The 26,185-nt window shown below is 36.2% G+C and overlaps 1 protein-coding gene across 1 annotated transcript in view; it reads left to right on the top strand.

Moving 5' to 3' along the window:
• The window catches only part of Sur (Sulfonylurea receptor), a 336,340-nt gene that overhangs the window by 187,506 nt on the left and 122,649 nt on the right, over positions 1–26,185 (top strand). Inside the window, exons 9-10 of the mRNA XM_073967904.1 lie at positions 973–1,135; positions 1,215–2,172. Coding sequence (XP_073824005.1) covers positions 973–1,135; positions 1,215–2,172 — 1,121 coding nt within the window. The remainder of the gene's footprint in view (positions 1–972; positions 1,136–1,214; positions 2,173–26,185) is intronic.

The raw sequence follows: 26,185 nt of genomic DNA, 5'->3' as shown, positions 1-26,185 counted from the left end.
GGCACAGGCCAGCACGACACACTGCTCATGGTGCCACTGCACATGGTGCCACATGGACTCAGTCGGTTGATTTGTTCGAGACTTATCGTGTGCACCAGCCAGTCAGACAGACTGGCGGACTTTTGGTCGTATCAAATTTAGCCAAAAGACGGAGGGTAAAATGAACTTACAAACATATCATGTGCTGTGACACCATCAAAAAGTTATAGCATTCATCTGACATAATGACATATTGCCGAAGTCATTATTTGTTCATTTATACAGAATCTATGCGGATATCATGGGGTGTCACTGTGCTACAATGGTAAGCACGTCCGCCAACCACTCATAAGGTCTGCGGTTCGGAAAAACATTATACTTTCCAATGGTGGCAAAGTACCACTCAGCGTAATCTAGGCAACATTTCCTGAGTATTCTCTATAAGTGCTGTCGTAAGACACGCCGTTCGGACTCGACGGTAAAAAGTAGGTCTCATATCATTGACCTAATATGAATCGACGTGCATTCAGTGATAATGTGAATTCTCCTAAATTGTATTAGAGTGTGGTCGTTGTGATGAGATATGGGTCCCGAAATGTCTCAATATTTAGGTTCACTTCTTCATACAGCTCTCGAACTAAGACTTTTAGTAGTCTTTGATGTATTTGATACATCGCTATAATTTTATTATCGATAATTCTCTCCATAACGGTGCGAATGTTCCAATAATCTGCTAAAGGGGTCAGAACCGTATATGTAAAAAAATCAGTTGAATTTAACAAAAAATTTAGGTAATGTCTTGAAAATACCTAAATTCGACCGTACAATTATATGCTATATAATTAAATTCATTTATATTCCATAATTTTTCTGAACCATAACCTGTGGTGCATATATGTAAGTACTGTCAACCATCATACATACCATTGACCAAATTAATCTCTTCTCAAATATATTCATTAATTTCTAAACAAAATGTACTTTTAATTTCAGAAATTCACCGATATACGCCTAAAAAGGCTGCACGATTGTTTTATGGGCATAAAGTTAATAAAACTGAATGCCTGGGATAATGTTTTCATTAAGAAAATAACCGAAGCACGAGACAATGAATTGAAATATTTAAATAAGGATTCATTTTATTGGACTTTAATGAGTAAGTTATTGATTTGAAAACAATACCTAAACAATGAAAAATAATTATTTCCCTCTCTTTCTCCCCCGCCCACACACAGCAATATTAACCCACATTTCTTCGGTACTCATTACCTTTGTTACCTTGGCCGTTTATGTTTATTATGAAAGTAATTCGGAAATCACGGCCAGTCGTTTATTTTCCGCATTGGCATTGTTTCAACAGCTAACCGTTCCCTTGCTTATATTTCCCATAACCGTGCCCATTATATTGTCGGCCATTGTTTCAACGAAACGTTTGGAGAAATTCTTAGCTGCCCATGAAATACAAAAACAATTTGAGGGTATTCGCCACATGGCAAGAATACTAAGTAAAAGCGATGCTTCCTTGGATATGTATGAAGTTAAATCGAAATCCTTGCCCATAAATATAACCTTGAAAACTGTGAGTGAACCGGTGAGTGGTAAGGCATCGGAAAAGCCTAATATTAAAATCTACATACCAGATAAACCAGCACCGCTGGCCAATTCAGAACCACAAACGCCCTTGGCTGTACCTGAAAATAGGGAAATGCTGGAATTTCCAGTGGATCATAAAAAATTGTCATCTCATGCACGCAAGGAGCTGTTACGCAATACTCCTTATGTGGTAATAAGGCCACGTAAAAATCTAACCACACATGGTGGACATCAACAGCAGCATCACCAACATCCCCAACCCCATCACCCTCAACCCAACCACAATGCAGCTGGTGGACAGCAAGGACAACAAATGAAACCAGGACATCGAACATCACATCATCGCACGGGCAAGACAGATTCATGGCATCGTGATTCATTGCTATTGAAAATGCCCGATGATATTGCCGTTTCTGTTAAGAATTGTAAATTCTCTTGGAATCCCCAAGCCACCACAGCCATGTTGTACATAAGGGATATTCTTGTGCCGCGTGGAAAGCTAACAATGATTGTTGGCAAAAATGGTAGTGGAAAATCTTCACTATTGTCGGCATTGTTAATGGAAATGCCTTTAATATCGGGAGACATGATATGGAATAAGTAAGTAGAGAGATATTTATTTTATTTAAATTTAAATTAAATAACAAAAACGTTAGCTTAAAGGATAAAAATATATACCGTTGAAATAGAGAAGACACAGAGATAAACAGTGGAAAGTTGTATACCCCCAACGAAGTCTAAATAACAAATTTCAGTCATTTCGGTGAGATATTGAGGCCTCAAGCTTTAAAATACCAAAAATCTATAGGGGCTATAAGAAGCCGTGGACCTATACCGAAAAATTTTAGGTCTAAAATTTATACCCCCAATTAAGACTTAATACCCAATTTCAGCCATTTTGGTCGGATATTGAGGCCACCGTGGTGCAATGGTATGCACACCCGCCTTGCACGCAGAAGGTCGTGGATTCGATTCTTCGGCTGGGCGACATTTTCTGAGTATTTCAGCCATGTAAAACTTCTCTACAAGTGATGTCGTAGGACACGCCGTTCGGACTCGGCGATACACTGTAGGTCCCATATCATTGAGCTAATATGAATCGGGGTGCACTCTTTGATGTGAGAGAAGTCTTCCTTGTCCCGCCTGGGATGTTTGTGGAACAATTATAACCTTCAGCATACCGAAAATTGGGACTTACCGGGGCTATATGAAGGTGTGAACTTATACCGACAAATTTCAGGTGGAAGACTAAATGCCAAATTTCATCAATTAAGGTGGGAAATTGAGGCCTCAAATTTCAAAATACCAAATAACGAGGTTGAAACCTTCATAATACTGAAAATCGGGAGGTACCGTTTAATGGGGACTATATGAAGATGTGGACCTATGTGGACAAATTTTTGGTGTAAAGTTTTATACCCCCAACGAATATTTAAAATATAAGTTCAACCATTTAGTTGGGATATTGGGGTCACAACCACGGGTGCCAAGTTGGTGGTTTTCCCGCTACTTGTAGTGATTTTTGACGTACAGAAACCACTGTTTAAGCAGGAGTGTCAACTGTTTTAAGGTAAAAATCGCTACAGACCTATGGTGCGTATGTGGATGTAGCGATTTTTACCTCGGAACAGTTGGCATCCCTGGTCACAAACTTCAAAATACCGAAAATCGGGAGGTATCGTTCTATGGCGGCTAAATGAAGACGTAGAGTATACCGACAAATTTCAAGTGGAAAGTTTTATACCCTCAACGAAGACTAACTACCAAATTTCAGCCATTTCGGTGAAATATTGAGGTCACAACTTTCAAAATGCCAAAAATCGGAAGGTACCATGCTATGGGGGCTTTATGAATGTAGGTCCACACATTCCGACAAATTTCAGGTTGAAAATTTTATACCCCAAATGTCTGCCATTTCGGTGTAATAATGATGCTAAAACCTTCAAACTACCGAAAATCGGGAAGTACCGCGATATGGGGGCTATACCAAAACTGAGAATTTTAAGTACAAATTTTAACCAAACTAACTGTAATTTGGCATTTGAGGTTCACAGAAGTCACAAAACTTATCCACCAAATATTGTTAAAATATGTCCATGTTTTGTTATATCCCCCATATAACGGTACCTCCCGATTTTCGGTATTTCCAGGATTATGGCTACATTTTTTAACCCAACTAGCTGTAATTTGACTTTTGGGGTTCCTAGGGGCATCAAAGTTCTCTACCAAAAATTGTCAACATAGGTTTACGTTTAGGTATAGCCCCCATATCACGATACCTCCCGGTTTTCGGTATTTTGTGGATTTTAGCAACAATTTTTAACCGAAATAGCTGTAATTTGACATTTGAGGTTCCCAAAGGTCACAAAATTTCTACACAAAGTTGAAGACATTTTTAGATATATTTCCTGGCCTAATTTCAAAGGAGTTGACCTACTTGGTGAAAAGTTCGGACCGAATTGATTAATCCATTTGAAAGTTATGTTAGTACCACCAGTCAGCCCGACAGACAGATAAACGGAAGCCTGTCGACTCTGAAACGGATTTCGTCTCAGCATACTTGGAGGTCTATTTCGAAAAGGTACACTTATGATATGCTCTCGTTATCCGAAAGTCTTAGGTAATATTTAGGATATTGGTTTTGAATACTCGCAGATTATATCGAGCCTTTCCCGCGAAAACAATGTAAGCGATATTTTTTCGATTTTCTTTTTTTACGGAAATTGATAAGGAATATTCCAACACACCATCTCACAATTTTTAGAACTCTGCCATGTACCGTTACGAAATTACAGTAAAAACAATTTTAATGTAAGCACCCTTTTTGTTTTGTTTACATTTTTAGTTGAATTGTCGCTTACATCAAAATTGCACATTAGGTTAGGTTCGGTTGAAAAGAGGGGCGAGTAATCGCCACATTCCCTGGTGGACATACACATAAGCCATGAAGTAGGCCTGTTTTGCGCTCTAGACTAGGTTTTTGAAAAAGGGGATTCTACTGTATTTTATTTAAGGAACTCTGTTCCCTTAACAAAATCCCGTAATTGTTTCAGATCCTCTACAATTACCTGATTAAGATCTGGTATTGTGTCGTTCCCTAAAAACTGGGATCTGATGTTTGCGAAAGCGGGGCATTGGAAGGCAAAATGCTCCAATGTTTCGTCATCTTCTCCGCATGCCCTGCATACGCTGTTGTCTGCACAATTAATTGTGTGCAGATGAGCTTGTAAACCCAGGTGCCTGCCTTACATAGCAGTAATGGGGTTTTTGTTGTTTCTTCATTTGGTTCTCCCAATAGAATTTTTGCGGTTTTCCCTAATTCCTCTCTATTCCATAGGGATAAGTTTACTGTTGCTAATTCCCTTAATTTTTTTGCCAGAGAATTTGCTATCTCATTACCTCTATTCCCCGCATGTCCCGGTACCCATATTATACGCACCGAGCCATGTTGAGAATAGCTGTTGATCGAATTTATACAATCCAAAACTGTTTGTGATTTTACAGTCTTGGATGTTATTGCTTTGATTGCAGTTTTTCTCTCCGTAAAGACGTTTACAGTAGTTGGTCTCGTGTTGGCATTAAGCCAGTTCAGACACTCTGTAATCGCTCGGATCTCCGCTTGATGGACCGTATTGTGATCCGGCAAACGAAGAGATATTTCGGTCTCTGGATCTTCAATAAAAAGACCCAGTCCCGTTCTCCCACCTAGCATGGAATCGTCTGTATAACAACAGTTTCCAGTTGGCATTTGTGCTAGAGTTCCGCCGATCCACGAGTCACTGTCTGGAATTAATGCCTCGCATGAGGCAGCTACAATTGTTACCCGTAGAATGCTTTGATGGTGGTTCTTACTGATCCACTTGTCCATCGCTTTAAGTCGGATAGCTGCGACAGCCGCTTCATACCTTATCTGGATTTCTATTGGGTGTATATATAGAATAGTTTCTAATGCCCTCGTTGATGTTGTCCTCATTGCGCCGCTTACACTTAGACAGCACATTCGTTGGACTTTCTGTAGTATTTTAATATTACACTTTTTATCCATAGCTGTCCACCAGACTACTGAAGCGTATGTTAGAATAGGTCTAAATACGCTTTTGTATAGCCAGTGTGTCATCTTAGGATTAAGACCCCACTTGGCGCCTATAGCCCTTCTACAGGTTGACCAACATCTATAAGCTTTGTTAGCGTCTTCTTGAATATGGTCTTTCCATTTAAGTTTCCTATCCAGGATTACTCCCAGATATTTAACTTTGTTGGAAATATTTATTGTCTTGTTTAGGAAAACTGGTTCTTTAAAGTGTCCCAGTTTTGTTTTCCTAGTAAACAAACATATTTCCGTTTTTTCCGGGTTTACGTTAATACCTCTTGGTCTAGCCCAGTTGTACGCTAGTTGTAGGGCTGATTCACCTCTTCTGTATAGCAAGTTTGGATTCTTACCCCTCAGAAGTATTATAACGTCGTCTGCATAGCAGATTGGGTCAAATCCCTCATCGTTTAAAGTCCTCAATAGGCTATTTATGGTAGTGACCCATAGGAGTGGGGATAAAATCCCCCCCCCCTTTCGGCGAACCCTGACAAACTTTGTCCTTTACTTTTTAAGTCAAGTAGCCCGCAGTTTATCCATCTATTCCTTAGCATGTGGCTTATCCAGTCCCTAAGGGTCCGGTTCATGTGAATTTTAGTCCGGAAATATCTTATCCGGTCCCGCTGCTTTGAAAGGTTTGAAACTCTTGATGGCATCCTTTACCATCGCTTCATCAGTTGTTGGTGCTTCCTCTGTAATATGTTCCCTAACTATCGACACCTCTGCGTGCACTTCAGTGCTCGGCGGGAAATGTTTATTCATCAAAAGCTCCAGCGTGTCCTCGATTGTTTCCATCTTATTTCCCATATCATTCACCATAATCTCCGTTTGTGTATGGGTTTTCGATAGAAATTTTTTTATTTTTGATACATCATTTACGCAGTCTACCTGTTCACAGAAGAGTTTCCAGGAATTGCGATTTGCTGTTCTAGTAATTTTGTTGTATTCTTTAAGTTTTGTGTGATAGTTGTCCCAGAATACAGCTAATTTTTTTACGTCGAGCTCTGTTGTAAAGCCTTCGGACCTCTTTGCTTTGTTACGAATTTCACCTGTCATCCAGGGTTTTTCGTAGGCAGATTTCCTCTCTCGAAGGGGACAACATTCTTCGAATGACTTTACTAAGACCTCCGTTATAATGTTGACATTTCTGTTTATATCTTTCGTGCTTAGTCATTCATAGCTATCGTGCCCTAGCCTTTCTTTTATTAGTTTTTCAAATTTTATCCAGTTGATTTTGGATTTATTACGGAAACTTATAGGTTTCGGCGGTGGCCGTGTTAGTTCAAATCTTATATACCGATGATCTGAGAAGAAGTGCTTTCCGAGACCTCCGATTCTGCACATCGTTTTTAAGATTTTCGGAACCTATTGTTATATCTAATACCTCTTCCCTAATCTTGTTAACAAAGTTGGCTTTATTTGCTATGTTAAGGGTTATTAGGTCGTTAGTATTCAAGAAATCTAAAAGGGCTTGGCCCCTTCTGTTAGTATTAGTACTACCCCACGCAATGTGGTGTGAGTTAGCATCGCTACCAACTAGTACTTCGTTACCTGTTTGTTTTACTTTCTTCGCCAACCGCTGCAGCTCCGATGTTGGTGGTAGTGGCGGCGAGTCGAAAGGTAAATATACTGACGGAAGGTATATGTTGCCATTCCCCAGCTTCAGCACAGTTGTGTCCGATGTTGACAACTCTGGAGAGAAAAGTACACATACGTTTTTGTGACATATTATACAGCTTCTCGGTCGAGACCCTGTTGGTAGTTTATATGGTTTAGTCCAGAGACCTTGTTCTGAATAGTCCAAGGTTCCTGGATCAAGCCAATATGGATTTTACCGGTATTCCGATGGAGGTTTATCTGGATGACCTCAATCATTGGTCCTCCAGTAAACTGGCTTCTTGCGCATTAACATACCATGTAGTTATTTGACTATATTACAAGAAATACGCTTTAACCTTATAATTTTTTGAATAAATACTTGCTATAAAATAATGTTACTTTGTTAAATTGTAGATGTGAATTACTCTAAAAATGATTTGTTTCAAATAAATTTTTTAATGTAACCGCCACTTCTTAAAGTACTAGTCTGACTGCGTGACAGCGAAAAAGATGTAAGCGATACAAATTACCGTTATATTGAAGATATTCCACAAATTATTTATTTGTTTAGTAAATAGGATTTAGAAACGGAACTATACAAAAACACTGTGCAACAAAATTAAATTTTTTTCAAAATGATGGGAAAAACCGAGTACATTACGAAAGTAGAGCTAAAAATATGAGACACGTATATCGGCGTTTTTAAAGTTTACGTCGGAAAGTAACCAAAATAGGCGCGCAAGTTCCGCACATTTAAAAATTTTTCGAAATATTCGAGTTTAGATATCTTGGAATCCTTCAATTTCAGGTATATAGTGTTTTTGGCAACTTTACTTAGGAGGGTGTGGGAAATATTTTTATTAAAAATTTTAACCCTCATGCGGTTCATCAAAGGGGTCTTCTTTGTCTTTTTTCGAATATCTTTCAAAAACTCATTAAAAAAGTGATCGTATCAAATCCGAATATTCTACAATATTGTTCGCCATAAAATTTTACTATAGGTCTCAGAATACACCAAATCTGTAACTTTTGTCTAATCGCCAGGAATCTCTAAAAATGAAAAACACGTTTTAGGGTTAAAGTCGGACTTCATCTGAGTTTATTCAAAATTGTCCCACAAAACATAATTTTAGAGAGATGATGTCAGAGACAAAAATAATTAACCCTAGCAATTGACATAAATAGCTGTATCATGAATGACCATAACGAATCCAGTTAGGATATAGTCATTTATGTCAATTTCTAAGGTTTATTCCGTAAATGCCACCAAAGTAGGAGTGAGTCCCATCATTGTAGTTTTTTGAACCACACCATACCATCACTGGACCATAGCCGTAGACCTCTAATGTATTTTCGCATGCAATATAAGTAACCAATGGCTTATCTTAACTACGGAATTTAAGTTGAAAGTATTAAAAATACGCAATTTTGTCAGGTCCGATCTGGGTTTTTTATATGTTTCAAATATATAATCACCACAAATGCTTTTAAACGTAGAACATCTTCTGTATGAATTTATAACGGAAAACCATCAACAAGATATTTATATTTTTCAATCACAACGACAATCTGTATGAAAATTGGAAAATATGGCTCTAAAACCTGTATATTAAGAAGAGGTGCTGCTAAGAATGTTATATGTTATGGTTACAGATTTCTTTTATTCAGAGACTCATAATGAAATTTCATTTGGAACATTTCTTTCTTTAAAAATGTTCCCAAAAAGTAAAGGATTTTGCTAGATTTTGATCCAGTATGGAATTATGTAAAATTAACAGTCCAAAATTAAAACATATAATTTCATCCTAATATATATAAATTTTTAAGGAAATAGTGTACATAGATTTATGGTTTATTTTGAAACTCATAGTGAAATTTTGTGTAGAATTTTTCATCCTTTGACACTTTTCACCTATAACCAAGTTTTATATTACTTCCATGTATCAACAAGAAAAAAGAAGGGAAAATGTTTCATCAAAAAAAAAAAAATTGGGAAATATTTTCATGTTTTTTCAGCAAAATTGATACTGATATTTTCATGCTATAGAATGTAAATGGACATTTCATTTCTTTGGTATACTATTGTGAAATTTGACGAAGAATATTTGTGTCTCTGACATCATCTCTCTAAAATTATGTTTTGTGGGACAATTTTGAATAAACTCAGATGAAGTCCAACTTTAACCCTAAAACGTGTTTTTCATTTTTAGAGATTTCTGGCGATTAGACAAGAGTTACAGATTTGGTGTATTCTGAGACCTATAGTAAAATTTTATGGCAAACAGTTTTGTAGAATATTAATTTTTGTGAATATTGATACGATCACATTTTTAATGAGTTTTTGAACGATTTTCGAAAAATAGGACAAAAAAGACCCTTTTGATGAACCGCATAAGGGTTAAAATTTTAAACAAAAATATTTCCCACAGCCTCCTTAGTAAAGTTGCTAAATACACTGTATACCTGAAATGCAAGGATTCCAAGATATCTAAACTCGAATATTTCGAAAAATTTAAAAATGGGCGGAACTTGCCTCACCTATTTTGGTTATTTTCCGACGTAAACTTTAAAAATGCCGATACAGATGTCTCATATTTTTAGCTCTACTTTTATAATCTATTCGATTTTCCGTGTCATTTTTTTGTTGTCGAACAGTGAAATTTAATAAAAGATCTTGCTTAGATCAAAAGTTATTCAAAAAAAGCCGTCTCCTGTAAAATTTGCTTTTTGTCGCTTACACCTTTTTCGCGGGAAGGGCTCGATATAGTAAGCTGTCCCAAAGGCGTATACTCAAAATAAGAATTTATCTATCAAATACCATAAAGACTATCAACATTTGACCTCCTTTGTAGATTATTCTTTGAAGAAATATTTGTATGGAGGGTATATTAATTTTATTTTTTCCTTTTGTAACGCATTAAAAGAATCATTTGCGGCCATATAAAAGATATATGGTAACATGGGGCGCCTTCGCCACTGGGGCGGCTACGCCAGCGCCGATTTTCTCGCAAAATACAACTGCTAGAAAAAATCCGTTAAAAGCAAAATTGTTAGTTTAATGAAGATCTATCATCTCCCAAAAGTTGGCAGTTGTGTCATAGGAATGATAGCGGACGCACGTGGTTTTGTGTTTTCAGGGTATTGCGGAAAATAATTATGGTAGGTATTTTTTGTGATATCTTCTTTACCTTTTGTGATATCAAAAACACATTTTATACCGTCAGAAGATAACTACTGAAGAATATAAATCCCAATAATTCGAATGAAAAAAGCAATTGCAAATGTCAATAATGAAATATGTAAGGGGTGGGGCGCCTACGCCATCATAGGGGCGTGGTGGGTTAATGTTAGAAATTTGTCATGTTTAACTTAAATTCTTTATAACATAAATATACCACACTATAATATGAAGTTAAATACAAATATTATCCTAAACGTATCTTGTTTTAGTTATATTATGATTTTTGTACCTAAATTCAAGGCACCTACTTCAATTAACCGCTAAAATCGGTTACATTTTGTGAATTTTAAAATAATTTTTGATTATTCAATAGAAAACATGTTCCTTTTTTGTATAATGTTGATATATAAGGAAGAAGTATAGTAAATTACAGCTTTAGAGCCCATTGGAGAATATTCAATATCGATGGCGAAGCTGCCCCATGGGTGGGGAGGCTTCGCCACTTTTTACACATTTTGTAAATTCTCAAAAGTAATATTTTAAAAACAAAATTATAACCATTTATATATCAAAACTTATAGTCAATATATGGTAATATTTGTACTAAAAATAATATTTGAAAAAACTTTAACGGTGTCGTTATGAGTACATTTTGAACGAAAACGTGGTGAAGGCGCCCCATGTTACCATATATTCTTGATCAGGATAAAATCGAAGTCGATATAAAATTTTCAAAGTCCGTCTGTTGTAATCATTCTGGCAAGATTTACGCTTAGCCATCTTGATTTCGCTGCAGTGCTTGTTGAAGGACACCTTAGAGGTCCCTAATTCGCGGACAAATTAATTTTGTTGGCTTTGTTATATAGGCTTTTGCTGGTGTTTCTTGTATTAGCTACATCATTTGTTCATCAAACAGGCTGGCGTATTAGTGGGTAGAAAGCCTCAAAGCCATCCACAAAAAACCTTTGTCACGTGCTTCACTGTGCTGTCAACTTCCGTGGCAAGCAGTTCTATGTGGTGCTTGATGAATGCCATTAGAAACATGAAAAAGTATCTCCAGGGATCGGAAAATTAAAATTCGGTAAATTCGGGATGAATGTCATTAGAAACTTCAAAAAGCATCTCCCGGAATCGGAAAAGTAAAATTCGGTAATTTCGGTTTGTGCCACACTAACGATGATTGTTCCACAACAGTTCAGTTAATGTCTTTAATATAAAAGTATAAAATTCATTGTATTTATTTGTAATGGAATATTTATTAGCAATTGATTCATGAAGTATATTATTATTTTTTAAACTTTATCTGCTAACATTAAGATCTGTGTGTATATAAATCTCAAGAGCATTTGAAAAAATAATTAAAATACCATTTGCTGACTAAATCCAAGTTAACCCATTACAATTTTGTGGATAGAATACACATAAACCTCAGCTGTTTTCAAACAGCCGTTCAAGACAAAAAAGCCAATTAACCCATATGCATACATCCATCCATACATACACATATTTAAATTTGCCAATACATATGTGGTAGTTGTGCTTGATTGTTTGCTATAATAACTCTTATTTTATGTCTTTATAAAAATCGTTCTTAAAGAAAGTTCAAACTGTACATTTCTTTTTCTTCTTTTGCCATCATAAATCTTGGCATGAAAACATACAGATGAAGTGAACGGAAGTGTACACGCATTTTGACATTATGTATACGCATGAATAGAATGGAAGAAGACACATGAATGAATGAAAGATGAAGAGGCAAGGGACTGAGTGACTGACGCGCAAGAGGACTACGATTCAGACATTTATAATGGTAATTGAATTTTGAGCAGTTTTTTCCGTAAAGAAAAGCGAAGCACAAATAGCTGAAATTGCCGTTTCTTGGTAGTCAATTCCCTGTGTAGTTTCTAGGAAGCAAAAACAAAGTAGTTTCTTTTGAAGTATTTGGGTTTGTCGTCGTTGTAGATTCTGGGTTAGATGGTGTGATGTATTGACTACTTGAAAATTGCTTAAAAGTATGTGTGTGTGTGCCCGTGGAATATGTTGCAAGTGGGTCCTGCACACATGCATTCAAATCAAGTTTTTACTAAGATTTTTGTGGCTTTAAAAAGGGTTGTTATTTTGGGATTTTCTCGGTATTTTGGATTGTGGGGAAATTGCTACATAACTAATGTTAATACTCTATTCACGTTAAACAAGCACAATTTCCTCCTTTGTTTCAGAATTGGTTTACAGAAGCACCCTTTATTTCTGTAAGTGTATATGGAAGCGTTCTTTATTTCTGAAAGGTTCTATAGAAGCGCCATTTTCTCTAGAAAGTGTATATAGCGGCACAATTTCTTTCAGAAAGTGTATACAGCCAACACTTCTTTCAGAAAGGGTCTATTAAAGCATTATTTCTTTGAGAAAGGGTCTATAGAAGCACCATTTCTTTAAAACGGGGTCTATAGACGCTCTCTTTCTTTCAGAAGGGTCAATAGAAGCACCGTTTCTTTTATGAAATTGTCTGTAGATGCACCGTTTCTTTTACGAAAGTGTCTATAGATGCACCCTTTCTTTCAGAAACGGTCTATAGATGCACCCTTTCTTTCAGAAACGGTCTGTAGATGCACCCTTTCTTTCAGAAACGGTCTATTAAAGCACCCTTTCTTTCAGAAACGGTCTATTAAAGCACCCTTTCTTTCAGAAACGGTCTATAGATGCACCCTTTCTTTCAGAAACGGTCTATAGATGCACCCTTTCTTTCAGAAACGGTCTATTAAAGCACCCTTTCTTTCAGAAACGGTCTATAGATGCACCCTTTCTTTCAGAAACGGTCTATAGATGCACCCTTTCTTTCAGAAACGGTCTATTAAAGCACCCTTTCTTTCAGAAACGGTCTATTAAAGCACCCTTTCTTTCAGAAACGGTCTGTCAAAGCACCTTTTCTTTCAGAAAGTGTCTATTAAAGCACCCTTTCTTTCAGAAACGGTCTATTAAAGCACCCTTTCTTTCAGAAAGTGTCTATTAAAGCACCCTTTCTTTCAGAAAGTGTCTATTAAAGCACCCTTTCTTTCAGAAACGGTCTATTAAAGCACCCTTTCTTTCAGAAACGGTCTGTCAAAGCACCCTTTCTTTCAGAAAGTGTCTATAGAAGCACCCTTTCTTTCAGAAAGTGTCTATGGAAGCACCCTTTCTTTCAGAAAGTGTCTATAGAAGCACCCTTTCTTTCAGAAAGTGTCTATGGAAGCACCCTTTCTTTCAGAAAGTGTCTATAGAAGCACCCTTTCTTTCAGAAAGTGTCTATAGAAGCACCCTTTCTTTCAGAAAGTGTCTATAGAAGCACCCTTTCTTTCAGAAAGTGTCTATAGAAGCACCCTTTCTTTCAGAAAGTGTCTATAGAAGCACCCTTTCTTTCAGAAAGTGTCTTAGAAGCACCCTTTCTTTCAGAAAGTATCTATAGAAGCACCCTTTCTTTCAGAAAGTGTCTATAGAAGCACAATTACTTTCAGAAAGTGTCTATAGAAGCACCCTTTCTTTCAGAAAGTGTCTATAGAAGCACCCTTTCTTTCAGAAAGTGTCTATAGAAGCACCCTTTCTTTCAGAAAGTGTCTATAGAAGCACCCTTTCTTTCAGAAAGTGTCTATAGAAGCACCCTTTCTTTCAGAAAGTTCTTAGAAGCACCATTTCTTTCAGAAAGTGTCTATAGAAGCATCCTTACTTTCAGAAAGTGTCTATAGAAGCACCCTTACGTTCAGAAAGAGTCTATGGAAGCACCCTTTCTTTCAAAAAGTGTCTATAGAAGCACCCTTTCTCTCAGAAAGTTACTATCTATAGAAGCATCCTTTCTTCAAGAAAGGGTCTATAGAAGCACTCTTTCTTTCAGAAAGTGTCTATAGAAGCACCCTTTCTTTCAGAAAGTGTCTATAGAAGCACCCTTTCTTTCAGAAAGTGTCTATAGAAGCACCCTTTCTTTCAGAAAGTGTCTATAGAAGCACCCTTTCTTTCTGAAAGTGTCTATAGAAGCACCCTTTCTTTCAGAAAGTGTCTATAGAAGCACCCTTTCTTTCAGAAAGTTCTTAGAAGCACCATTTCTTTCAGAAAGTGTCTATAGAAGCATCCTTACTTTCAGAAAGTGTCTATAGAAGCACCCTTACGTTCAGAAAGAGTCTATGGAAGCACCCTTTCTTTCAAAAAGTGTCTATAGAAGCACCCTTTCTCTCAGAAAGTTACTATCTATAGAAGCATCCTTTCTTCAAGAAAGGGTCTATAGAAGCACCCTTTCTTTCAGAAAGTGTCTATAGAAGCACCCTTTCTTTCAGAAAGTGTCTATAGAAGCACCCTTTCTTTCAGAAAGTGTCTATAGAAGCACCCTTTCTTTCAGAAAGTGTCTATAGAAGCACCCTTTCTTTCAGAAAGTGTCTATAGAAGCACCCTTTCTTTCAGAAAGTGTCTATAGAAGCACCCTTTCTTTCAGAAAGTGTCTATAGAAGCACCCTTTCTTTCAGAAAGTGTCTATAGAAGCACCCTTTCTTTCAGAAAGTGTCTATAGAAGCACCCTTTCTTTCAGAAAGTGTCTACAGAAGCACCCTTTCTTTCAGAAAGTGTCTATAGAAGCACCCTTTCTTTCAGAAAGTGTCTATAGAAGCACCCTTTCTTTCAGAAAGTGTCTATAGAAGCACCCTTTCTTTCAGAAAGTGTCTATAGAAGCACCCTTTCTTTCAGAAAGTGCCTATAGAAGCACCCTTTCTTTCAGAAAGTGTCTATAGAAGCACCCTTTCTTTCAGAAAGTGTCTATAGAAGCACCCTTTCTTCCAGAAAGTGTCTATAGAAGCACCCTTTCTTCCAGAAAGTGTCTATAGAAGCACCCTTTCTTCCAGATAGGGTCTGTAGAGGCACCCTTTCTTTAAGAAAGGGTCTATATAAGCATCCTTTCTTTCAGAAAGGGTCTATAGAAGCACCCTTTCTTTCTGAAAGTGTCTATAGAAGCACCCTTTCTTTCAGAAAGTGTCTATAGAAGCACCCTTTCTTTCAGAAAGTGTCTATAGAAGCACCCTTTCTTTCAGAAAGTGTCTATAGAAGCACCCTTTCTTTCAGAAAGTGTCTATAGAAGCACCCTTTCTTTCAGAAAGTGTCTATAGAAGCACCCTTTCTTTCAGAAAGTGTCTATAGAAGCACCCTTTCTTTCAGAAAGTGTCTATAGAAGCACCCTTTCTTTCAGAAAGTGTCTATAGAAGCACCCTTTCTTTCAGAAAGTGTCTATAGAAGCACCCTTTCTTTCAGAAAGTGTCTATAGAAGCACCCTTTCTTTCAGAAAGTGTCTATAGAAGCACCCTTTCTTTTAGAAAGTGTCTATAGAAGCACCCTTTTTTTCATAAAGTGTCTATAGAAGCACCCTTTCTTTCAGAAAGTGTCTATAGAAGCACCCTTTCTTTCAGAAAGTGTCTATAGAAGCACCCTTTCTTTCAGAAAGTGTCTATAGAAGCACCCTTTCTTTCAGAAAGTGTCTATAGAAGCACCCTTTCTTTCAGAAAGTGTCTATAGAAGCACCCTTTCTTTCAGAAAGTGTCTATAGAAGCACCCTTTCTTTCAGAAAGTGTCTATAGAAGCACCCTTTCTTTGAGAAAGTGTCTATAGAAGCACCCTTTCTTTGAGAAAGTGTCTATAGAAGCACCCTTTCTTTGAGAAAGTGTCTATAGAAGCACCCTTTCTTTGAGAAAGTGTCTATAGAAGCACCCTTTCTTTGAGAAAGTGTCTATAGAAGCACCCTTTCTTTGAGAAAGTGTCTATAGAAGCACCCTTTCTTTGAGAAAGTGTCTATAGAAGCACCCTTTCTTTGAGAAAGTGTCTATAGAAGCACCCTTTCTTTAAGAAAGTGTCTATAGAAGCACCCTTTCTTTCAGAAAGTGTCTATAGAAGCACCCTTTCTTTCAGAAAGTGTCTATAGAAGCACCCTTTCTTTCAGAAAGTGTCTATAGAAGCACCCTTTCTTTCAGAAAGTGTCTATAGAAGCACCCTTTCTTTCAGAAAGTGTCTATAGAAGCACCCTTTCTTTCAGAAAGTGTCTATTTATAGAAGCATCCCTCTTTCAGAAAGTGACTATCTATAGAAGCATCCCTCTTTCAGAAAGGGTCTATAGAAGCAGTCTTTCTTTCAGAAAGTGTCTATAGAAGCACCCTTTCTTTCAGAAAGTGTCTATATAAGCACCCTTTCTTTCAGAAAGTGTCTATAGACCCACCCTATCTTTCAGAAAGGGTCTACAAAAGCACTCTTTCTTTCAGAAAGTATCTATAAAAGACCTCTCTTTCAGAAAGTGTCTATAGAAGCACCCTTTCTTTCAGAAAGTGTCTATAGAAGCACCCTTTCTTTCAGAAAGAGTCTATAGAAGCACCCTTTCTTGCAGAAAGGGTCTGAAGAAACACCTTTTCTTTCAGAAAATGTCTATCTATAGAAGCACTCTTTCTTTCAGAAACTGTCTATAAAAGACCTCTCTCTTTCAGAAAGTGTATATAAAAGACCTCTCTCTTTCAGAAACTGTCTATAAAAGACCTCTCTCTTTCAGAAAGTGTATATAAAAGACCTCTCTCTTTCAGAAACTGTCTATAAAAGACCTCTCTCTTTCAGAAAGTGTCTATAAAAGACGTCTCTCTTTCAGAAAGTGTCTATAGATGCACCTTTTCTTTTAGAAAGGGTCTATAGGAGCACCCTTACATTCAGAAAGGGTCTATCTATAAAGCACACTTTCTTTCAAAATGTGTCTATCTATAGAAGCACCCTTTCTTTCAGAAAGTATCTAACTATAGAAGCAACACGGCAACACTACTCAACATTATTCTGACTTTTATGTTCACTTGTCTTGAAAATGATTCCCCTCTGTTCTGTTGTTTTTGTGCTTTTCATAACTTTATCATCAATTGTATGTCGAGATATTCGTATTGCTCAGTTGGGTTCATGTGATTTTCTATTGCGTTCTAAAATCAAAACGTAAAGCGAAATTTGTCGCATACCATATAGGAATGTTTTGTATGTATGTATGTTGTCATGTAGACATGGTTATGCATGTTATATCGATGTCACCGTTGTTTGGTGCTGTTGTTATTGTATGTGTTCACCCCATAAAATTAACATGCAAACATTTGTGAAAAATTACACTTACGTGATATGCTTAATAATGATTTTGGCGCAATGGAAAGATGATGGTGGCGACTTGGTTTGACGGCATGACAAAAAAACTAACTGCATTCTCTGCTATTAACCGCCCCAGAAAAATATGATTGAACTCTCACATGGGGTATTTGCAAAAGCTTATTCTCCCCGTCTAATGGCGGGATCAAAAGAAGTTTATAATAAAAAGGGAAGTCATATTTTAAAACAATTTAGCTTTGAGGAAATAAATGTTTTGCCACTGCCCTTATTATGCCAAAGGCTCAGAACTTTGTTTAAATATTAAAGTTTATTAAATGTTCAACTTATTGACGTTTGTAACATAGTTATGGGGGAACTTTTTAATGTTTTTCAGAATTAATATTATCCATAAGCCCTAGGGTAGGGAATAGTTTTTCTGTTTGCAATTGTTTTTATGCCAGACGGGTCTAGAAAAACAATATTATTTGAGGTCATTTGAGAGGAATACTTTTTTCAACGTCTAACGTATTAGCTCGCGGGTATGAAATTCACTTTTGTTGAAGTAGTTTTTCATCAAAGTGCTTAAAGCACATACATATGTACATGTTAATGTATATGGAAAATTTCCATATTAACCCACAATTATAGCGAGATGAAAACTGTAAATATAAGGTTCATCGTACTATATTTACGCTACCAATAAGCAAACTTTTGCCTTTACTTATTTACATAAACATAATCAAATTAAGCAATATAATTTTACGGTTCTTAACTACACCTTGTCCACGTTAAAAATTAACTTTTAAATCCTCAGAATTCATTAAAGGCGGTTATTTTTATTTCTATTCCTGTAATTGGCTTAATTGGCACCTGCAGTGCGTGTATGTTTGTTATAATCCACATAACAAATTACGCATAGAAAAACAGCCTAAATTTGTAATCACAACCACAAAGTGACTGACTGTATTAAATTATAGACTAAGTGTAGTCAATTAGAATCAAGATTGTAATATATAATTTAGGAGAAAAAGCGAAAAGCGAATATAAAATTAGCAAAATACTTGGTAGCGTATGAATTGTGATATCATTCATCCGCCACAATGCATCTCGAATTATTAAAATAATTTAGCGATTTCAAAATATATTATAAAAAGTATTAGAACATTGGTTTTTAGGGAGATATTTTGAATTAGCATACCATTAGTATAATTTAAATTTTTTTTGTTAATGGTCCCAGAAATATCGATCTTTGAAAACATCGAATTGTATAACAACTATATGTGAATTAATACACATAGCATAGTACGACGAATGACCCATCAATTCTACGTTTTGTTCGGTCAAACATGCGCTGGTTTGAATCGATGTATGAGAGCTGGCATTGTCATGCTGCAGAATGATTCGTCTTTTCTCCTTCGTTTTTCGAATTTCTCACGAGACTTCAGGCAAACAAATTGCAGTGTACCACTCAGAATTAAGCGTCTTACGTTCCTCAAGCCGTATAGTCGCCTCATGGTCAGTTTTGTCGAAGAAACAGCCGACCATTTGCTTCGAAGTGTTTCTTCCATGAACAACTTTCGTTGGATTTGGTTCGCCATCAAAGACCCCCACGGTCGATTGCTGTTTCGTTTCCGGCTCATACGCATAGATCCTAGATTCGTCGTCTGTGACCATCTTTTAAACGTCGTTTGAAGCACCGCGATCGTATTTATAGACAATTTCTTTGCACAAATTGACAAGAGCCTTTTTTTGAGCGATTGCCAAGTTGTGCTGGATCAAATGAGAAACCCCCATTTTTGCGGTCAGGTGTTCGTTACTTGGTGGAACAAATGTCCAAGGATGCGTTTATCTCACTGTATAAAACATTGCAATCTTGCATTATCCGTTCACGCACGGCTTACATTTTTTCTGGCACAACAACCATTTTTGGACGACACTCACGACCTTCGTCTTCAGACTAGTGTCGGCCACGATTGAATTCATTAAACAAGTTTTTCGCAGTGCTATAAAATTTAAGTTCATCGATGCACTGTTGCCGCGATAATCCACGCCGAAAATTTTTAAAACTGATCGGAGGAAAATGTTTTTTTGGCAAAGTAATTATGTTTCAAGTTACTGTAAACAACGCAAGACATGATCATACGGCAAACCGTACTGAGTACGGTTTGGTCACCGTAGGGCTTTTCGGCCATTGTGTCAGGAAGCATGGACTTATCTACAAAAAATTATGTATATCTATGTAATGAAAATCGCATGGACTACCTTTGATGAAAATGTCAAAACAATACTCGAACAGTTCTTAAACTGCTCTTAGGCAAAATTTTGAACTTTTCTGTAGTGCGATTCTCTAACTCATTTTTTTAGTTACCGAAAAAAAAACCGGTAAAATTAAAAGGCAAAATTGTGAGTGAAAAGTACAAATAAAAGTTGGCAACACTCTTGCTATCGGTAGAACTTTACGTCGCTAACTTACCGAAAACATTGTTAATTACCGAAATTATAAGCATTTTAATTTCACCGACATTTGTCGGTAACTCAAAAAATGAATAAGAGAATCGTACTACTGAAGTAGGTTCCCCAATGGTTTTGTCCGATATAGACCTTAATGGAAATTGATGCATGTTTGAATGAAATATTTTGATGTGCAGCATCGACCCCAACGGAACAAAGACGACTTTTCGCATATCATTGAATACACTTGAATGCATAGAAGCTCAATGATACGACACCAATTGCAGAGATGTTTTATGTGGCTGAAATTCTCAGGAAATGTCGCCAACATTTCGCTGAGGCGTATTTTTGCCACAGTTGAAAATGTGATGTTGCCTGGCCTGGGAACCGACTCGGCGAACATAGTGCAAGGTCCACATGGTGTACCTTTGGTAAAAGTTGCTAAGCAATCCTCGAACTGTCTTTACATGCTCAATTCGTAAGCAATCGTACTCATCAGTGAGTAGTTGGTGCCGGCAGGGTTTTTATAGTTTTTGAGCCAAGCAAAAGGGTCCGAGATCTGGTATTAAACTGCAATTTTGTTAAAAATTGCGAAATTTTTTGTGGGAAGTACCCCTAGGAATAAACCTTCGATATACTTGAGAATATTACGATGAAAAGTTTTTACCATTGCATCGAACCATTTTGAAGTTTTGTGAGGGTGGTACCCGTAGGTATGGACCGATATGGACCATCTTCGAACTGGATATAAGTTTGGACAAAAAATTACGTCGTTCAAAGTTTGGCTACCATGCCAGCAGAGCAACAACTAGCCTACAAAATAAACCGTCATGGTTTTCGATTCCAACCAGGATAGGACAGAGAGTTATCTTACGCCAGTAAGCCGCAGAAGAGGACAGGACTAAATCGACTTCATATTGTTCCCCATATTTCGTATATTTGGACGAAATCCGTTTTAGATGATTTGGAGTCCATTTAGAAATTGGGCCAGTTGAGTGGAATATGCTGTGTTCGTACTTTAATCGGTTACGTACCTTTGGTTTGAGTTTATGTTTGCGTCTTGCACGCTCGATGAAAGTCTTCTATCTATCACAACGCTAATATGATTTCGTGTTCTCTGGTCGGGAAACCAGAATGTCGAGATGCTTAAATCTGGTACTGCAAACTACCATGTTTTTCTGCCGATTAGAGGTCCGTTAGCCTCATACCATTGTCAGATGTTTCGCTGTGGATACTGAAATTCCCGACTATTCGGCCAAAGATATTGTCCTTTCCAATCTTTGGCATTAAAATTGCAGAACAACGGTCGTTTGTTTCTTCTAAGCGATCGTAAAATATATCTTTCGTCTGTTCATCCTTGTCTTCAGTGGGAGCATGAGTGCAAATAAAACTGATGGTGAAGAATGTTGATATTATCCCTACAAGTCTTTGATTCACTGAGGTGAAGCTCGACACCAGATGTTTTAACCTCCGACCTATTACAAATCCTATAACTAAAAACTTGAAAATACCTTAAATCGGGCGTAGAGTTTCTGGTCCCCGAGCCGGGAATTCCCGAAATTTTTTGAACGGGATTTCCCGGGAAAATTTTTTGAAATTCCGGGTATTTGTATTTTCATGTATAAGTCATATATTATTTGCCTTATAGTTATTTAATATTGGAAATATAGTAGAATGGCGATAATTCGTGCCCCGATTATTCGTAATTGCGGGCCCATTGGAAAAATCGCCATAATTCGTATAAAATATGTATGTATTGGTCTTCTCGATAATTGGTGTTTTTTTGGAATTCGAAGTCTGTATAGCCTCACATAATACAGTATAGTCTCGATAATCCGGACACTCGTTAATCCGGACAACGCGGTAATCCGGACACTAGAATTTTTACATTGTAGACTCAGTAATCCGGACATCTCATATTTTTCGTACCTCGATAATCCGGACATCAATATTTTTTCCTATCTTGAACGCTAGGTTCTTATTTATTTCATTGACGATTTCGTTCTTAGCAATAGCAATTGGTGTATAAATGAAAAAATTAAGTTTTTCAAAGTTTTCGGTCCACATCTCGTCTTTCTGGCTAGCCACTGTTTACACAGTTATACAGTCAATATGGAGTTAACTATTTGAATCTGTCGAATGATTTTTCTACACTTCACCCATCGATGTCTAACTATGATAAGCAACCCCATTTTCCACCTAGTGTTGGGTAGCCTAGTTCGCTTAAAAATCGATGTTCGGTGTTCCTTTCCTCTAAAGGAATTAGTTCTTTAGGCCTCCGATAATTGAGAAATTCCCTTGGAACTGTGTAATGATATTTTATCTAGAAATGTTTAAAACATTTAAAGCATTGGAATTAATAACTTAGTTTTTAGATTTTTTAGATTCTCAAACTCATATTTTAAGTTACCGACAAAAATCGGTACAATAAAAACGCAAAATTATGAATGAAAAGTTTGAATAAAATTTAACAGCATTTTTGCTATAGGCAGAACTTAACGACTACTTTTTTGATCACTAACTTATTGAAAAATATAGTTAATTACCGAAATTATAAACATTAAATACGGTTCAACGGCCAAATATCCGTAAATGTATAAAAACACATTTGCATTTGAAAAACGAAATGCTCTAGGACAGAGAAGCCATTCCACAGTCGATACGTCTGAAGAGCTGCTCAACTAACAGCGAAACCAGGTCACGTAATTTGGTGACTGTGTGGGCTCGAGTCCTTGGCTTTCCTTTTTCACTTGCAAAAAAATTCCGATCATCAAGCATAACTCTAAACGAGAAAATTAATAATAAACAATTTAACTTTACCGATTTTTTCGGTAACGCAAAAAAATAGTTGGATAATCACACCTCTTGTATAGAATTTGCAATAAATTATTTAAAAAAGCATGACTCCTTTTATTTTCATTATTTGATATACAAAATCACCGGCAACTACGGATTTTTGTATCGTATTCTCGTTATTATACAACCAATAGATTTAAATTGCATTGTCTTATTCCAATATTTATATAACATTTATATAAATCAATACCTTTTTTGGTTTCGACGACAAGGTAAAGCCTGTTGCTAATGTCCATAGAAATGGCTAAAATATATTCACTCAAGTCCCGTGGACATTGAAAATCAGTATGTGTATATGTGGTACGAAGTTTATATCCTTGAATAAATCTATGAATAAATATACACCAATTGTAAAGAAGTTTTAGACTACAAACCCAGCAAAAATTCGGATCCATTAGTCATTACGTAACCCATTACAAAGTAATGTAAACAAGCTTCTTTTCCCATTACAAGTAATCTGAAAAGTAATGGGATACTTCTTAAAAAAATTACAAGGCAAACCTACTTACTTTGCTTCTCACTAAGTAATGAGGACGGTGGCACAGTGAGTGTGTGTCCGACTATAAATCCTAGGGTTGTGTGTTCAACGCTCACTGTCGGCACGCGAGTTTTTTTAATTAAAAAATAACAGTTCGTGGTGCACATGTGCACTGCACATTTAAGTTCTTAAGCAACCCTTAATGTTCGTGTGCGTGGCATAGTATGAAGTGTCTTTGGCTAGAAATCAGAGGGTTCGTGTGTTCAACTCGCACAGCGAGCGAAATAAAATAAAGTAAAATAAAAATATGAAGTGTGATGAAATTAAAAAAATCTCTACATCAACTGTTCTAAAAATAGAATTTTTTTCAACTTACTTTTCAACTTCTAATGGCCACAGAATAACTAGTTATTCTAGTGGTCATAAAATAACTACAAACTGAGTGCGACATGCCCTTGTAAAAATAATGGGGAAGAAAGGGGGTTTGCGAGTAGTTACGGCTGCCAAAAATCCCTTACAAACCCCATGCTTTTGGGAGGACTTTTTTTGCTGGGAAAATACACAGGAAATGTCACCTAAATTACGCTGGAGGAGTAAAATTAAGAAGTAAATTTGGTAGCCAGGAAAGCTGCTTAAAATGGTCACCACCCATGATATTTGCTGAATATGAATTCGGTTACCTTAGATGTCAGGTAATTATCTAGTAAACCTCCGATATTAATGATTTTAACTTACAAAATTATGTGTTTTTGTGACTACTCGGTAATCCGGACAATTCGATAATCCGGACAACGCCGAAACATGTGGTGTCCGGATTATCGATACTATACTGTACTTAATTTTTAATTTGTCATGGTTGTTCTAGTCTAATTTTTTATTGGTGGCATTCTTGAAGGATATTAATTGGCTAAGACATAAAAGCTGTGATCCATTCGAATTATTGTTTGCAATATAAAACACTATATAATGTGTGAGTGGCAAATAGAGCATATTAGGATTAGAAACCAATAATAACAATGGTATGTATGTTCATGTAAGTACGACTCTATATCATTGGTGCCAACGTGTTGCCATTGTGAACCCAAAAGGACAACCGTGTAAAAATTCGTTATAAACGGATTTCTTATATGATCAACACGCATTTCGAATCATAAGAAGAACATACAATATGGTTGACTTTAAAAATATAATCGGACAGCACTCTTTGATATCAAGGAAGCTTTGCTAGGATAGTAGTTGGAAAAAGATGTTTTATATAAACTCCGCTAATTAGTCAGGAATAATATCTGTCACGTCTACGCCCCACGAATTCGAATTACCATAGTCCCGGGAATTCCCGGGTTCCCAGGAATGAGAGATATTCATTCCCGAATGAAAAAAGTCGGGAATTCCCAAACTCTAATCGGGCGGTACCGCAATATGGGGGCTATACCACAACTTGGGCCTATGTCCAAAATTTTTTTATGGAGAAGTTGTTAACCACTGGGAATCATAACTACCAAAGGACATCCAATCTTGCCCGAAAATGTAGATAACAACTAAAAAACTGAAAACGGTGGACTTTAAAAAAAATATTTTATGAAAATTATCATTTTTAAAAAAAATATTTTATGGAGAATATCAGACGACGTGGATTTAAAAAAATATTTTATGGAGATTATGATGATTATCAGAGAGCGTGGATTTAAAAAAACAATATTTTATGATGATTACCATAGGGTGGGGATTTTTAAAAATATATTTTATGAAGATTTTCAGAGGGCGTACCGTTATATAGGGGCTATACCGCAACTTGGACCTATGTCCACAATTTTTTATGGAGAAGTTGTTAACCACTGGGAATCATAACTACCAAAGGACATCCAATCTTGCCCGAAAATGTAGATAACAACTAAAAACAAAACTGAAAACGGTGGTAGCGTTTTACATATTTTGACAAATTTTGGAGGGGAAGTGCGAACATGAGCCCTGGCGGTGCCGAATACATACATACATTTTACATTTTTTAAAGAATATATTTTCACCATCGCAGATTTTTAAAGAATATTTTTCCATATAAACGTGGATTGTTAAAAAATATTTTATGAAGATTATCAGTGGGCGTGGATTAAAAAAAAAAAACAAATTATGAAGATTATCAGAGGGCAGGGATTTAAAAAAAATTAAGATTATCAGACTGCGTGGATTTTTAAAAAATATTTTTTGAAGATTATCAGATGGAGTGGATTAAAAAAAATATTAAGAACGTTCAGAGGGCATGGATTTTTAAAAAAATATTTTATAAAGATTGTCAGAGGGCGTGAATTAAAAAAAATTAATGAAGATTATCAGAAGGCGTGAATTTAAAAAAAAATATTTTATGAAGATTATCACAGGGAATGGATTTAAAAAATATTTTATAAATATTATTAGAGGGTGTGGTTTTAAAAAAAAATATAAATGTTATAAAACTGCTTATATTAAAAAATATATATTTTTAGGGAGATTATCAGAGGAAGTTAATTTAAAAAAGGTATTGTACGAAGATAATTAAAGGGCGTGGAATTTTAAGATATATTTTATTAAGATTATCAGTTGATGTGGATTTAAAAAAAATATATTTTATGAAGATAATCAGAAGTCGTGGACTAAAAAAATATATTTTATAAAGATTATCAGAGGTCGTGGATTAAAAAAATATATTTTATGAAAATTATCAGAGGTCGTGGATTTAGAAAAAAATATTTTCTGAAGATTATCAGAGGACGTGGATTTTTAAAAAATATTTTATAAATATTATTTTGATTATCAGAGGAAGTAGATTTTTTAAATATATTTTATAAAGATTATCATTGCATGTGGATTTTAAAAATATATTTTG

The sequence above is a fragment of the Musca autumnalis genome, unplaced genomic scaffold, assembly GCF_047663935.1.
Source record: "Musca autumnalis isolate F117 unplaced genomic scaffold, ASM4766393v1 scaffold_2, whole genome shotgun sequence".
Taxonomy (NCBI): domain Eukaryota; kingdom Metazoa; phylum Arthropoda; class Insecta; order Diptera; family Muscidae; genus Musca; species Musca autumnalis.
Note: the sequence above shows the minus strand (reverse complement) of the source record. Positions and strands in the feature narration are given on the sequence as shown.